The sequence below is a fragment of the Saccopteryx leptura genome, chromosome 3, assembly GCF_036850995.1.
Source record: "Saccopteryx leptura isolate mSacLep1 chromosome 3, mSacLep1_pri_phased_curated, whole genome shotgun sequence".
Classification (NCBI taxonomy): Eukaryota; Metazoa; Chordata; class Mammalia; order Chiroptera; family Emballonuridae; genus Saccopteryx; species Saccopteryx leptura.
In genome coordinates, this window is record NC_089505.1 from 75,984,230 (window position 1) to 76,001,509 (window position 17,280).

The window sequence follows — 17,280 nt, forward strand, 5'->3', positions numbered from 1 at the left end:
AATAATGGCATGGGTTGATTATTTATTGATTTCTTCTTTAATAACACCCAGCAGTATTTTATACCTTTAATCACACAAATCATGCACCTCCTTCATTAACTGAACTCCTATTTTATCCTTCTTTGTACTGTTGTTCATATAATTACATTCTTAGTTTGGTTTTTTTTTTTTTAATTTCCATTGCTGTATAGAAACAGTATAGTTCAGTACTTGGTTTTATATTCTGCCTTCTGAGAATTTTTTTTTAAATGAGGATTCTGTATGACTTTGCAGTACAGGATTTTGTCACCTGTTAATAAAGACTGTTCTATTTCTTTTCTGTTTGTTGTCACTATGAGGGTACCTAAAACATTTTATTTATTGATTTAAATTTTACTGATTTATTTTTAGGTGAGAGGGGAAAAGATAGTGAGGCAGACTCCTGCATGCATCCCAACTGGGATATATGTACTTGGCAATGCCATCTAGGGGCAGTGCTTGAGTACCCAGCTATTTTTAGCACCTGAGATTGTCATGCTTTGAAGGAGCTATCCTCAGGCCTGGGGTCATGCTTGAACCAATCAAGCCACTTTCTGTGGGAGGGATAGAGGGAAAAAAGGCAGACAGCAAGGGGTGAGAAGCAGATGGCCGCTTCTCCTGTGTACCCTGGCCAGGAATCGAGCCAGGGATGTCCATAAACCGGGCCAACACTCTCTCCACTGACCCACCAGCCAGCACTTCAAACATTTTAAAGTTACAACAATAATCTGACCAGGTGGTGGCATAGTTAATAGAGTGTCAGCCTGAGATGCTGAGGTCCCACGATTGAAACCCCATGGTCTCATCTTGTATGAGTATTGAATCACAGACATGATCCCATGGTTGTTGGCTTGAGCAAGGAGTTGCTGGCTCGGTTGGAACTGCCCACCACACCCCAGTCAAGACACAGATGAGAAGCAATCAATGAACAACTAAAGTGATATAACTACGAGTTAATGTTTCTCATCCCTCTCCTTTCTTCTCTCACTCAAAAAAAAAAAGTTATTCCCATATACTTTATACTGATACTATCAGGCCTGACCAGGCGGTTGTGCAGTGGATAGAGCATTGGACTGGGATGTGGAGGGCCCGAGTTCAAGACCCCAAGGTTGCCAGCTCAAGCAAGGGGTCACTCGGTTTGCTGTATCCCCCGGGTCGAGGCACATATGAGAAATCAATCAATGAACAACTAAGGAGCCGCAACGAAGAATTGATGTTTCTCATCTCTCTCCCTTCCTGTCTGTCCCTGTCTCTGTCTCTCTCCCCCCCCAAAAAAGCTGATACTATCAGTTGCACACAAAAACTCTTGCTTGCCATCTCTACTCATGTAGCCACTTACGTTACAAGATTTTATTGGTTTTAAATATTAAAATTTAATAAAAGAAATCGAAGAGATTAGTGTTTTGTCATTAGACTACTATAGAATTTTATATTTGTATATATTTACATGTACAAGAAATCTTTATATATTTATATGGTTTAGTTTTTAGAATTTTTATATTACATCTAGGAGGATTTTCTTAAGCATTTTACATGGGGCAGGTCTAATAGTGAAAAGTCTTCAGTGTTTTTGAGCTGGGAAAATCTTCCCTTCTCCATTGTTGACCTGTTTGTCAGATACAGTGTTCTTGGTTGTTAGTTTTTGTTGTCTTTCTCAGTTTAGTATTTTATTCCATGGTCTTTTTGTCATAAGGCTTCTGCTGAGAAATCCACTGATAATCTTAGAAGCACTGTCTTTTCCAGTACAAGTAGTTTATTTTATTTTATATTTTTCTTAAGTTAGAAGTGGGAAGGCAGTCAGAATCCCGCATGCGCCCAACTGGAATCCACCCAGCATCCCCACCAGGAGGCGATGCTTCATGCGGCCAGAACCATTCTAGCACCTGAGGCAGAGGCCATGGAGCCGTCCTGAGCGCCCGGGCCAACTTTGCTCCAATGGAGCCTTGGCTGTGGGAGGGGAAGAGAGAGATAGGGAGAAAGGAGAGGGACAGGGGTGAAGGGTGGAGAAGCAGATGGGTGCTTCTCCTGTGTGCCCTGACCGAGAATTGAACCTGGGACTTCCACATGCTGGGGCGACGCTCTACCGCTGAGCCAACTGGCCAGGGCCTAGTACAAGTAATTTTTTTATGATTTCAAGATAATTGTTACCTGGGATTCGTGATATTTTGATTATAATATGTCCCATAGATATTTTTACATTCATCTTATTTAGAATCCAGTGAGCTGCTTGAATTTTTACAGCTCTTTCTTTTCCAAATGTTGGAGTCTTACACTATTAATTTTTCATGTAAGCTATCTTCCTCTTTTTACTGTCCTGTCTTTATAGGGGCCACTTAATATGTTGAGTGCTCGATTTTTTGATGTCCCATATGTCCCTTAAGCTTTCTTCACTTTTCCACATTTTAATTGCCTTTCCTACTAAACTTTTAGTGAACTATGTACAGGATTTTTTATTTTTTCCTCAGCTTGGTCACATCTTATTGATGATTCTACTGTACTTTCAAATTCAGGTGTATTGTGTTTTTCAACTTCCCATTTCAGATTTTTTTTTTTATACTCCCTTTGTGCATTTTCATTTTGGTCATCGACACTTTTCCTGATATTATATACTTTTAGGTTTTGCCTACTTTTCCATTTTAAGGTGGATATTTTCTGTTGTTTTTTAGGTAATATATATTCATTAATGTAGTACCAATATCTAGTTACTTACTTTGTTTTTCTGACTGGACCGTGTTTCTCTGTATGCCTTCATATGTTTTGTTGAGGTTTGGAACTGTAAACAATCAGGCCTTATGAACTTGTTTTCTACTTTAGAAAACACGTAACAATAACCTGTGGTAGAAATTCTGCTTTCTTTCAAGGCTGTTTTGGAGATTTGTATTGTTTGTTCTTTTGTGTGTGTGTGTTCAAAGGTTAAAATGTGTTTTGTTTTTTCCTCAGTACTCATGTTATCTTTCTGTTTTTAATATCTGTTTTCAGTACTGTAGTCTCTGTGTTTGAACAATTACTTACTTTTTTTTAGTAGTCGCTAGACTTCATTCATCTGTACTGCCATTCTCTTGGCACTCTGTCATGCAGAACGGAAACAGGGCTCTCAAGAAGCTGTAAAATAGCGAGATCATTAAGCATAATAATATCCAGGCCCATCCATGCTGTCACAAAAGGTGAGGTTTTTTTTCATGGTCGCATAATAGTCAACTATTTAAATGTACCACAGCTTTTTTATCCACTCGTCCACTGATGGATACTTGTGGTATTGTAAACAACGCTGCCATGAACGTGGAGGTGCATGTCTTTTTTTTTGAATTAGTGTTTTGGGATTCTTAGGATATAGTCTTAGAAGTGAGATTACTGGGTCATATGGCAGCTCCATTTTTAATTTTTTGAGGAAACAAAGTTTTCCATGGTGGCTGCATGAGTCTGCATTCCCACCAGCTTTGCATGAGAGTTCCCTTCTCCACGCCCTTGCCAGCACTTGTTCGATTTGTTGATGAAAGCTGTTCTGGCTGGTATGAGGTGATGTCTTATTGTGGTTTTAATTTGCATTTCTCTGATGATTAGTGACATTGAACATTTTTTCATACGCCTGTTGGCCACCTGTATGTCCTCTTTGCCAAATTGTTTGTTTAGATCATTTGCTCATTTTTCAGTTGTCACTCCTGGTGTTGAGTTTTATAAGTTCTTCATAAATTTTATTAACCTCTTATCAGATGTATCAGTGAGTATGCTCTCCCATATAATGGGTTGTCTTTATTTTGTTAATGGTGTCTTTCACAGTGCAGAAGCTTTTTAGTTTGATATCATCCCATTTGTTTATTTTGTCCTTTATTTCACTCACCTGCAGAGCTAACATCAGCAAAAATATTGCTATAGGAGATGTTGAAGAGTCTACTGCCTGTGTTTTCTTCCAGGATTTTTATGGTTTTGTGACTTACATTTAAATCTTTTATCCATTTTGAATTTATTTCTATGAATGGTATGAGTTGGTATTCTAGTTTTCAGTTTTTCATGTACCTAATTTCCCAAACACCATATATTAAAGAGACTGTCTTTACTCTGTTGTATACTCTTGCCTCCTTTGTCAAATATTAGTAATCTGTATAAATAAAAATGTAAATGTCTGTTTGTTCAAAATCTTAAATCTCCGAAAGTTTTTCACCAATTGCTTTGAAATTTTGACAGAACGTTGCATCGAATACGTGCGTTTTTATATACCTACTATTATAAGATTATATAGATGTCACACCTGTTACAGGTAAAAGCATGTTTTTGAAAAACAATGCCATCTGTTGGACTTAAAAGCAACACATGCTATATCATATATTTTACGATTCCATTTCAATTTTTCCGATTGCATTGTTGTGAAATATCTACCAGCCAAAGCTTTGCAGCGGCACACGGCTTGCAGTAAAAAGATTAATGAGCAATGTCATAGAAGCAACAATCTTGACAGAACCTTTCAAAGGCGAAGATGTCCTCATTCCTCGCATTCCTATGATTCCAACAGATATGCCATTTCAATTTAAGAGATTGCAATTCCCAATTCGATTGGCATTTGCAAGCACCATCAACAAAGCTCAGGGCCAATCTTTAGAAACGTGCGGTTTAGATCTAGACACAGATTGTTTCTCACATGAACAATTATATGTTGTGTGTTGTAGAGACAGCAAACCAGACTATCTCTATATCTGCACAGACAATGGAACAATAAAAAATATTGTGTACCCACAAGTATTGTGAAATTAAACATATTAGGAACGTGCGCTTTTTCTTTTCTTTCTTTTCCCTTTAACCAGATTAAGCCACAGCAATGCGTGGCCAGGTACAGCTAGTTAACTATAAAATTGTAGATTTATTTCTTGGTTCTCTACTCTGACCTGTTGGTTTGCATGCCTGTTCTTATGCCAGTACCAAACTGTTTTTTGATTACAGTGGCTTGTAGTATAGCTTGATATCAGGAAGTGAGATAACCTCACACTTTGTTTTTCATTTTCAGGATTGCTGATGTCCCGGGATCAATCTCCAATCAGGGCACACATGAGAAATAGCTATCTGCCTCTCTTCACTTTCCTCTCCCTCTACTCTCTCTTTCTCTCTTCCGTTCTCTTAGCCCAGGGGTCTCAAACTCGCGGCCCGCCCACCAATTTTGTGCAGCCCGCAGACTGGCCCGCAGATTAATCCACGAAGTTTGATTAGTCTGCGGGCTGCACAAAATTGGTGGGCAGGCCACACAAAATTGGTGGGCGGGCCACACGGCCGCGAGTTTGAGACCCCTGTCTTAGCCAGTGGCTCAGTTGGTCATGTATCAGCCCCAGATAGGGGTTGCAAGGTGGATTCCAGTAAGGGCACAAATGGGAGTCTATCTCCCCTCCTCTCACTTCAAAAAAAAAGAAAAGAAAAAAAAACATCGCTGAGGCTATCTGGACTTCTTTTCAGAGTCCATATAAATTTTTTTGGAATATTTGTTCTAGATCTGTGAAGTATGCTGTTGGTATTTTAATAGGAATTGCATTGAATCTATAGATTGCTTTAGTTAGTATGGACATTTCAATGATGTTAATTCTTCCTATCCATGAACCCGGTATAATGATTCTACTTTTTTGTATTTTCTCAGTTTCTTTTTCCAGTGTCTTACAGATTTCTGAGTACAAGTCTTTTACCTCCTTGGTTAAATTTATTTCTAGGTACTTTATTTTCTTTATTTTTACAATACTAAATGGGATTTTAAAAAAATTTCTCTGACATTTTATTATTGGTTTATAAAAATGCCACTGATTTCCAAATACTAATTTTATATCCTACCACTTTGCTGAATCATTTATCAGGTCTTAATAGTTTTTTGACAGAGACTTGAGGGTTTTTCTATGTACAATATCATGTCGTCAGCAAATAATGACAATTTTACTTCTCCCTTTCCAATTTAGGTGCCTTTTATTTCTTGTCTGATGGCTGTGGCTAGGATTTCCAGAACTATGTTGAATAAGAATAGTGAAAGGAGATGCCGCTGCCTTGTTCCTGGCCTTAAGGGGATTGCTTTTAGTTTTTGCCCATTGATTATGATGTTGGCTATCAGTTTGTCATATATGGCTTTTATTACGTTGAGGTATGTTCCCTCTTTTCCCACTTTGTGAAGAGTTTTAATCATAAATGGGTACTGGAATTTATCAAATGCTTTTTATGCATCTATTGATATAATCATGTGATTTTTATCCTTTATTTTATTTTATTTTTTTTATTTATTTTTTTACAGAGGCAGAGATAGACAGGGACAGAAAGACAGGAACAGAGAGATGAGAAGCATCAATCATTAGTTTTTTGTTGCGCGTTGCAAATTCTTAGTTGTTCATTGATTGCTTTCTCATATGTGCCTTGACCACAGGCCATCAGCAGACGGAGTAACCCCTTGCTGGAGCCAGCAACCTTGGGTCCAAGCTGGTGAGCTTTTTGCTCAAGCCAGATGAGCCCGCGCTCAAGCTGGCGACCTCGGGATCTTGAACCTGGGTCCTTCCGCATCCCAGTCCGACACTCTATCCACTGCGCCACCACCTGGTCAGGCATCCTTCACTTTATGTGATGAATCATGTTTATTGATTTGCAAATAATTGTTGGACTTGCACCTCCCTGCCCCCTGAATGAATCCTACTTGATTGTGGTGTATAATCTTTTTTAATGTATTGCTAGATCTGGTTTGCTAATATTTGGTTGAGAATTTTAGCATCTTTTGTTCATGACAGATATTGGCCTATAGTTTTCTTTGTAGTGTCTTTACCTGGTTTTGGAATTAGGATAATACTTGTGTCATAAAGTGAGCTTGGAAGTCTTCACTTTTTTGGACTAGCTTGAGAAGAATAGGTGTATTAGGTGTTGCGGTACGACCCGCACTGAACAGAACCAGAGCCCAAGCTGATTGAATTTGGGAATCTTTATTCACTGGCCAGTGGTCTGTCCGCTGCACTGAGAAAGCAATGAACAGCCCTGAGCTCGGGGGAGAGGGGTATTTAAAGGCAAAAACCACAAGGCTACAATTTTCCCAGCACTTTTGTACAATATCTTGTAAAAGTACACAGGTCTAAAGATAATAAACCGCCTTTCTGTAATATCTGCAAGGCTGACGCACAAGGAACGCATCCTGCCTCTGCCAGCAAGATTAGATTTGAGCCTGACTGCTGAGGCTTGCACCAGTTACTCCCAAGCGCCGAGCTGAATTGGGTCAGGGGTTCCCAACATGGGCTGGCACGCCAGCACATTAGGTACCTCAGCTCTAACTCCCAAGTTTATTGTAATGTCTCTAATGAGTAAGGTGGGCTCAATGGTACTAAGCTCTAGGCGACCTGAGCTCCTTGCTCTAGGAATGTTGACAGTATATTTGTTTGTCCTTCTGTTGTTGATTGCTGTTGGCCCTTTTGTGGGTAGAATTAACCCTTCAGGCTGGCTGGCTCTCAGGGTCAACCTTGATCATGTATATTAGACATTGTGTAATGTCTGTCCTCTAGGCCCTAGGGTGTAGTTACTCTCTGCAGGGCTGGTACCTGCTAGACTCCTTTGGGCATGCTGCATGAGTGTCTAGTTGAGTCTAGCCTTGGTGCAATCTGCCACCCACTTCTGGTTGTGTTGGTTCTCGGTCCTCTTAGGCATGGTTTCGATATGCATTGATGTCAGATGTTTGCAGTCTGCTGTTGGCTACCTGTGCGGAGCTACCTGTATGTTCACTGTTCGTGTTTTTTGTACCTAGGTGTGTGGGGGAGGGGCCACCTTGTGTGTAAGGACTGACTTCTTCCTTCTTAGAGCTGAAAGTAGCTCTGTAAAAGGGCCCAAGCTCCTTAAAATTTGCCTGTTTCCCCTGAAGACCTCCCCTTGCTGCTGTCTGGTCTTCCTGCAGAGTCTTCGACAGTAGAGTAGGTACAGACTGGTCAGCCCACTAACCCCTAGCCGTTGCAAGTTTGGTGGGTTAGGACAACTGAGGGCGTCATTAGTGGGACCACCTACTTGGTGGGTGTCTCCTGGTTAGGAACTTGGTACAGGGAAAGTGGCACCTAATCCCTCAGCCACTGCTGGATATTCCAATTCTTTTTTTCCCCAGAAAGATGAGCAGCAGTTTCAGGTTGGGTGGGGCTGTCGCCTCTGTAAAAATTCTTTAAGCTGAGGAGCCCCTGGCCTGGGGAAGAAAGATTGAGAGTCTTCCACTGGGGCTGACTGTGCCAGAAGGGGACTGGGCCCTTCAACTGGTCTCAAGAAGAGGGTCCAAAGAGCTCACACTTTGAATGTCTGGCCTCGAACCCTGTCACCCTTAAACCTGTGGAACTGAGTTCAGGAGGGCAAGATATGTGGGTCTTAGGCCTGCTGGCTACAGAAAGGGGAATTTGCCTCAGCTGGGTTTAGTGTTCGAGATGCTCCCTTTGGATATGCTACTAGTAATGCTAGTTGGATCCTGCTCTGATGTTGTCTGTAATGTTTTGGAGCTATAAGTGAGCCACAATTTATGGCTACCTCTGCTGCTCTTAGGTGCCACTGGATGGACCAAGTTGCCTCTGTCTGCTGGCTGTTTGTTAGGCGTGGTCCCTGAAAATACCTCTGATAGAGTATAGAGCAGGCGTCCCCAAACTGCGGCCCCCTGAGGCCATTTATCCAGCCCCAACTGCACTTCTGGAAGGGGCACCTCTTTCATTGGTGGTCAGTGAGAGGACCACTGTATTTGGCAGCCCTCCAATGGTCTGAGGGACAGTGAACTGGCCCCCTGTGTAAAAAGTTTGGAGACCCCTGGTATAGAGGCTGGGGCTGGTCAAAGGTCAGTAGGGTGTAGCCTCTGAAACCCAGACACTTGGTCTGCCAACAGTCTGGACAGTTTCTACTGAATCTCCCATGACATGGAATCACCAGTTATAGTCTCGAGAAAGTGGGGTGGAATCCTCTGGCCTCAGTGCCAGACTGCTGAGTCACTGACACTTCGAGTCTTTTCAGCCCCCCGTTTTCTGACCAAGGCTATTTACTTCTCAGCTGAGCCAAATCTTCATAGGATAGTGCAAAAGAGATTTCTGAGGGTGGGGTAGTTGTTTTCCCCCAAGCTGATGCCACATGGAAGGGATTGGTCTACCCAAGAAAGATGATAATGCAGTATTGGAGAATGATTCAGCATGGAGGTCTTGGCTGTGAACAAGATTTTTCACTACCGTCTCTGAGGGTGCCTGTCTCTCTGAGATACCCTGACTTCTTTCTGCAGACAGAAACATTGCCTCTAAAGTCTCATGCTATGTGGGCACTTCTAGGCTCCACTGCTACGGGCTGGAATCTTGGTCATGGGCTTAGAACCCACACCTCCCTCAGTTAAGGTGTCCCTCCAGAATTTGTCCGCTCATGGAAGCTGGGGCAGCCCTTTTTGCATCTCTGTCCTTCCTACCAATCTCGATGTCGCTGCTTCTGTGAATCCTTGCTTAAACCGCTCCTCTTTATTTAGTCCTAAATTGGTTTTTCAGGATATTGTTCTTAAATTTAGTTATAACTCCAGTTTGGTCCTGGGAGGAAGTAATTTGAACATCCGCCTTCTCCATCACCATATTGGACCTCTTGCGTTGAACTCTTGACCTGCTTTTAGACTACGCAAAATATAGTTTGGTAAATAATTGCTGGTAAGTCCGTTCTCCTGAGTGTTCTAACAATGAACATTTCTTTTGTATCTTTCAGCTATGCCATCTGAAGACAACCAGACCTTGTTACAAAAGCGAGAAATAGAAAATTTCTTCTCTAAAACAATACTGGTAAGATATGGAAGGTGTGGTTTTGATAATGTACACTTAATGAAAGCTTTGGAATTTTATTTCTTGATTCAGAGACAAGGAAAAAGACAGAAACTTTTATCTGTTCCTGAATGTGTTCTGACCAGATATTGAACCTGCAACCTTTGCATGTTGGGATGATGGTCTAACCAACTTAGCTATGTGACAAGGGCAGAACAATTATTTGTAATTAAATCTTTGTTTCCTAAAGACATCAAACATATTACACACTCGGGAAACTACCTGTTTAAGTCAGTTACATTTGTATATCATTGTTTCTAAAGGTGAAGACCAAAAACTTTAAATGTTATATATTCTTGGAAAGGAAATCTGAAATGTCTAGTAAATCGTCATCAGTGGTGTGTGAATAATCATTTGAATTGCTTAAAGTGTACGGTGGGATTAAACTTTCAGCAGGTCATTTCTAAAATTTAGAGATTTATAATGCATGAGTACAGTTTAAATGTGATAAATCTGGCAATCCCTTTAACAAGGAATCCTTATTCTTCCACCAAGAAATGTTTCTTTTTAATTAAATGTCTATAATTTTCATAAACTTGGGAGTATTTTTTCTATACAAGCATGGTTTAATACATATCACAAACTAGTTATTTGGGTTAAGGTAAGCATGTTAAATGAAATTATAGCTTTCACTAAAGGCCTTTCTATCTTTGATGATTACCAGAGTACACATAATGGAGACAGAAGTTATCAATGCAATGAACACTGGAAAAACATTAACCAAGCATCAAAACCTAATAAAAACCAGAAAACTCAGTTTCTAGAGGACCATAACAACCACGGAAAAGTATTTAACCAAGCATCAAATCCTAATAAAAACCAGAAAACTCAGTTTCCAGAGGACCATAAAATCCATGGAAAAATATTTAACCAAGCATCAAATCCTAATAAAAACCAGAAAACTCAGTTTCCAGAGGACCATAAAATCCACGGAAAAATATTTAACCAAGCATCAAATCCTAATAAAAACCAGGAAACCCAGTTTCCAGAGGACCATAAAATCCATGGGAAAATATTTAACCAAGCATCAAATCCTAATAAAAACCAGGAAACTCAGTTTCCAGAGGACCATAAAAACCATGGAAAAATACTTAACCAAGCATCACATCCTAATAAAAACCAGGAAACCCAGTTTCCAGAGGACCATAACAACCATGGAAAAGTATTTAACCAAGTGTCAAGTCACAGTGCACCTCAGGTTATTCCTATTGAGGAGAAGACAAACAAACAAGGTAAATGTGTCAGATCTTTTAAGGAATCTTCTAATCATATTAAACATGAGATTATTCATATTGAGGAGGAACCTTACAATTATAATTCACATAAGAGAGCTTTCAGTCAAATAGTCAATGAAAATAGTCCTGAGAAAGTCCATACTGAAGAAATACTTTATATCTGTGAACAATGTGGTAAACCATTTAATTGGCCTGTAGGAAAGCAGCTTTACAAATGTGAGTCATGTGGCAAAGACTTTACTGAACATGCGAGAAATAGTCATACTGCTAAGAGACCTTACAAATGTGGAGAATGTGGTAAAGCCTTTTACAGTTCCTCAAGTCTTCTTGAACATCATAAATTTCATACTGGAGAGAGGTCTCATAAATGTTTAGAATGTGACAAAGCCTTTAACTCTAAGTCAGAACTTACTAGACATCAGAAAGTTCACACGAGAGAAACCAAACGTAGAGAACGTAGTCCGAGAACTCCTGGTGAGAAGCCCTACAAATGCAAAGAATGTGGCAAAGCCTTTGCCCGTTATCCATACTTCATTGAACATCAGCGAATTCATACTGGAGAGAAGTGTCATAAATGTTTAGAATGTGGCAAAATCTTTAACTGGAACTATGAACTTATTAGACATAAGAGAATTCACACAGGCGAGAGACCATACAAATGTAAACAATGTGGGGTTGCGTTTAGCTGGCCGTCAACTCTTAATCAACATCAGAGAGTTCATACTACAACAGAGAAGCCTTATAAATGTTTAGAATGTAACAAAATCTTTAACTGGAAGTCAGAACTTACTAGACATCAAAGAACTCACACAGGAGAAAAACCATACAAATGTAGAGAATGTGGGAAATCCTTTAGCTGGCCATCAACTCTTACTCAACATCGTAGAATTCATACTGGAGAGAAGCCCTATCAATGTAGAGAATGTGGGAAAGCCTTTATCCAGTTGTCTCACCTTAATCAACATCAGAGAATTCATACGGGAGAGAAGCCCTATCAATGTAGAGAGTGTGGGAAAGCCTTTAACCAGTGGCCACACCTTACCAAACATGAGGCAATTCATACTGGTGAGAAGCCCTATAAATGTAGAGAATGTGGCAAAGCCTTTAGGTGGTCCTCCACACTTATTCAACATCAGAATATTCATATTGGAGAGAAGTCTTATAAATGTTTAGAGTGTGGCAAAGCCTTTTTCTGGCACTCAGTACTTACACAACATCAGAGAATTCACACAGGAGAGAAACCCTACAAATGTAGAGATTGTGGGAAAGCCTTTAGCTGGCCATCAGTCCTTACTCAACATCAGAGGATTCATACTGGAGAGAAGCCCTATAAATGTAAAGAATGTGGCAGAGCCTTTAGCCAATTATCAATTCTAACTCAACATCAGAGAATTCATACTGGAGAGAAACCATACAAATGTAGAGAATGTGGCAAAGCCTTTAGCTTTTACTCAAGCCTTAGTCAACATGAGAGAATTCATACTGGTGAGAAGCCCTATAAATGTAGAGAATGTGGGAAAGCCTTTAGCCAGTTGTCAAACCTTACTCAACATCAGAAAATTCATACTGGCGAGAATCCTTATAAATGTAATGTACGTACCAGATTCTTTAAACCACAGTGGTATATTACCCAACGTGAAAGATTTCGTACTGGAGAGAAACCTTACAAATGTTCAGAATGTGGCAAAGCCTTTTTCTGGCACTCAGTATTTATTCAACATCAGAGAATTCACACAGGAGAGAAACCATACAAATGTACAGAATGTGGTAAAGCCTTTACACAGTCCTCAAACCTTGCTCAACATCAGAGAATTCATACTGGAGAGAAACCTTACAAATGTAGGGAATGTGGGAAAGCCTTTACCTGGCCATCAACTCTTACTCAACATGAGAGAATTCATACTGGAGAAAAGCCTTATAAATGTAGAGAATGTGGAAAAGCCTTTAGCCAGTTGTCAAACCTTACTCAACATCAGAAAATTCATACTGGAGAGAATCCTTATAAATGTAGTGTACGTGCCAGAATCTATAATCAGCAGTGGTATCTTACCCAACATGAAAGAATTCGTGCTGGAGAGAAACCTTACAAATGCTTAGAGTGTGGCAAAACCTTTTTGTGGCGGTCAGAACTTAAGCAACATCAGAGAATTCACACAGGAGAGAAACCATACAAATGTAGAGAATGTGGCAAAGCCTTCAGACAGTCCTCAAACCTTACTCAACATCGGAGAGTTCATACTGGAGAGAAGCCCTATAAATGTGCAGAATGTGGGAAAGCCTTTAGTCAATTATCAATTCTTACTCAACATCGGAGAATTCATACTGGAGAGAAACCTTACCAATGTAGAGAATGTGGGAAAGCCTTTACCTATATTTCAAACCTCATTCAACATCAGAGAATTCATACTGGAGAGAAACCCTATAAATGTAGAAAATGTGATAAAGCCTTTAGCCAGTTGTCACACATTACTCAACATCAGAGAATTCATACTGGAAAGAAATCTTACAAGTAAAGAGGATGTGTTAATCCCTTTGGCCATTCCTCAAACCTAAACTCAACAGAGTTCACTGGACAGAAACCTTACAGTTGTAAGGAGTGTGGTAAAGTCTTCACTTGGCAGAGGAATCTTACTGGACACAGAGAATTCATTCTCAAGATAAGCCTTACAAATGTGGAGGTTATGGCAAAAGTTTTAATGACCATTCCCATGTTACTGATGAGGACAGAACTCATACTGGGAGGAACCTTATAATTGTAAAGTATGTGGTAAAGCTTTTACCTGTCCTTAGAACTTGCTCAGCATTGCAGAATTCATGGTGGAGGGAAATGTAAGTAATTTGGCAGAACATTTAATCATTGCTCAAGCCTCATTGAGCTTCAGAGAGGAAAGCTTTATAAATATAATGCATGTTCCAAAGTCTTTGTCCTCATTCATATCTTACTAAACATCTGGTCATTAATACTAGGTGGAAGATTAACAGATATATAGAACTTGGGAAAGATTTACCCAGTATGCAAACTTGACACCCAAATTTACACTGGATAGAAACAATAACAAAAGTAAGGAATGTGAAAAAGACTTGATACAACATTCACAGCGTATTTAATGCATGAGAATGCATACAGGAGAGACTTTAAAACTGAAGAGTGTGGGACACTGTGTAGCTGGACCTTTAGCCTCACACAGTATCAGGTATTTCACAATGTGTAGGATTTTGCATTTGTAATAATGTATGAAAGACGTTCAAATTTTCATTTCACAAAAGCCAAAAGAATTTATGCCTTAAAAATGTAGAAGTTTACAAATGTATGTAATTGAATATAAATTTTAAAATATCACTGAATTCACAGTAGTAGTTAAAAAGAGTTTTCAGGTATTACTCTTACTGACAGTACTTACACAAAATAATCCAAAGTTTAAAAACAGATAAGTACTTTCTAGTATGCTTCAAAATACAAGGGGGTGGATATTTGGATATGCATAATTACTTAGAGTGTTTTCTATTTTATATTGACAGTATTTGAGATATTTTTGAGAAGAAAATATAAATGGGGTATCACTCATCAGTTGATGCTGCTATGTCTATTCTTGTTGTGTGTGTGTGATATCATGAGGTTGACTGTTGCTTCCATAAAGATCTTGAGCTCTCGTGTAATTGGTACATTTCACTCGCATCTACGTTTGCATTAAAGATTGAGGACAATGAAGAAAATCTAAATGGAGATGCTGTTTGTGGTTAACTTAGAACATTGTTACATGTCAACATGAAGGGTGTCTTTTTTATTTTCATGAATACAAGATACTGGCTTTTACTAGTTGCTCCTTAAAAAAAACATGATAGTCGTTCATTAAAATCCTGATTTATCTTCCTAATAGCCATAGGTGGGATGATGAACATTAGTTGATGTGGTTGAAATTAAAAAGTGATCAGGGTTATCTGAGAAAGTATATACAACTCATCCCTAAGTATATACAATTATACATTTATGTTTATTTATTAAATAATTAGGCTATATTCTGGAAACCAAATAAAGCGCAGTTCTCGGATCATTATATGAGAAGAATAGAAATGCTTCTTGAATGTCTGTCCTGTGTACTTTACAAATAGTAATGAAGAGGATTCGTTGTGCTATATTTAGACTCTTTGTGAACTTAATATTATTTTCATTAATAAAGCTGAATGAGTTTGAATGTGTTCATGTATCATGCCTTATTCAAGGTTTTAGGTAGCGGTATACAATTTGGTAATGCTCTACAGTTATTTGTCAGTCCCTTTCCCCAGTGGCCATAGACTTTAAATAATATGAACGGATTTCTCCATAATTTCTATATTTCATTTATTACTATACCCACTGGGACACTATGACAGTTACAATCAAGAGGACCTGAGGGTTTTTGAGAGTTCAGCTAAGCTCCTTCATGATGTTGCTGCCAGGGCGTTTATTTTCTGTAGCTAGAAGCCTGGAACTGACAGTGCCTTGTCCTACAATTGCATGCACTGGACAGCAGCTCAGTCACAAGAGAGTGGAAGTTCCTGACATGACTCCAGCAGCCCCTGTGAGCAACAGGCTCACACCTCAGGGCTTTCACCATGCTGGCCCTTAGATATGGGCTCTCTGCATCTCTGCATAACTTAACCAAAACCTCACTCTTTATGGTTTATTTAGAACAATCTGAAGTTAGCTCGAGAACCCCAAGGACGCTGTATATGAACCCTGTTAAAGACATGTGCTCTCAGTCCTGGTACTCTCTTCTGGCATTCGGCCATGACCTCAGTGAGTAACGACAGGCATGCTGGCTTTTCCTCCAGGGCTTGTGAATTATAAGCATGTCTCTTCCCATCTCCCTTGTGGTCTCCTGTGAAACTGCGGCTCACCCTCCAATATTACCGGGCTCTGCTTCACGAGTTTTACTAATTGAAAAAACTCTAGTCTATTATAATTAGGGAGTTCTTTTTCACTTCTGACCTTATATATATTATTTCACATGTCAGTTTCCTGATTTAAGCCCATTTAAATTTACATGGTTTGATACACAAAAATACAATGTGTATTAGTAACCTGAAGGTGTAATGTGGGAATAAAAGGACCGAGAAATAAAAAAATGGGTTTGCATGTCTTCAGAAGGATTGGGAAATAATGCATCAACAGGTCATTTAACAAAGTTGATGAGTTATAGCCAAGTAGACATCTCACACATTTCTAATGAAGATGATTTTCTGTACATTTTCCCCAAAAAACTCATGACTCAGAAACTCAAAATGCACTTATCCCTTTTACTTTCTTGTGTTTGATACAAAACCTACAATAGTTTTTCCTTTTTTCATTGGTCATGAAATGTTGCTTATGTGACCAGTTTAGAGATTTTAGAATTGTTTCCATAGAATGTATTGGCATTGAAAAATCACCTGGAAATTGCAGGTAATTTCAGAGATTATACAAAGTTTCATTTTGTTTAGTATATTCCATTTTTCTGTTGGATAGTAACACTATTATAAATGTTTTAAAATTATTCTCACTTTTTGTAAGTGATGTCATCCAAGTCACTCATCTCTGCCAATGTGTTCATCTGAACACTTAAGTGATGTCACTGTGTTCTTCTGACATTTACATGAAGTGCACACACACAGGACAGTGCTGTCACTCTAACAGGCTCCATAATGAAGAGACCTGAATCCCAGTAGCAGTGAGGCTGCAGGGCCAGGTGGGAGATGACTTAACACTCAGGGTGCCGAGTTTACATGAACACTTCCTGTGGAGCGCTGACACCTGTTCCCAGGCTGCACAGCTGGCTCCACTCAGGAAAATTGAATGTTCTATTTTCCATTTCCTGTTTCTTTCTGATTATTTCTTTTCCCAGTTATAGACATCACAGCCATTGTCCTTTGAATTGCTGTGGCCACTGCGTCTCACTGCTCTCCATCTCCCTTCTTGGACACGCCAGCACTGGGCGTTTTGATTTGTACTTTGGAATCTTTGTATTTCAATGACATATAATTTCATGAACATTTTACATTATATATCTCACAAAGTATGTAGCCCACATCTCATGTTTTCATGCTGAAACTTGTTTTTTAATGTGAATAGGGATTTTTGTTAATAATGGATTGGCATTTGTATGTTTGAAAATTGGAATTATCTTCCTGGTCTCAATTTTCATTCAAATCCTGAATTTTTCGGTGTTACATTAATATCTTGTTTTACTGAAGTGGAAACAGGACAAGCTTAACAGGTT

At 39.3% G+C, this 17,280-nt stretch overlaps 1 protein-coding gene across 1 annotated transcript in view; it reads left to right on the forward strand.

Annotated features, from left to right (window-relative positions):
• Positions 1-15,241, forward strand: part of LOC136399321 (zinc finger protein 420-like) — a 38,656-nt gene extending 23,415 nt beyond the window's left edge. The window contains exons 4-5 of the mRNA XM_066374369.1: positions 9,697-9,770; positions 10,474-15,241. Coding sequence (XP_066230466.1) covers positions 9,697-9,770; positions 10,474-13,557 — 3,158 coding nt within the window. The 3' untranslated portion in view covers positions 13,558-15,241. The remainder of the gene's footprint in view (positions 1-9,696; positions 9,771-10,473) is intronic.
• Positions 15,242-17,280: the final 2,039 nt, after the last annotated feature.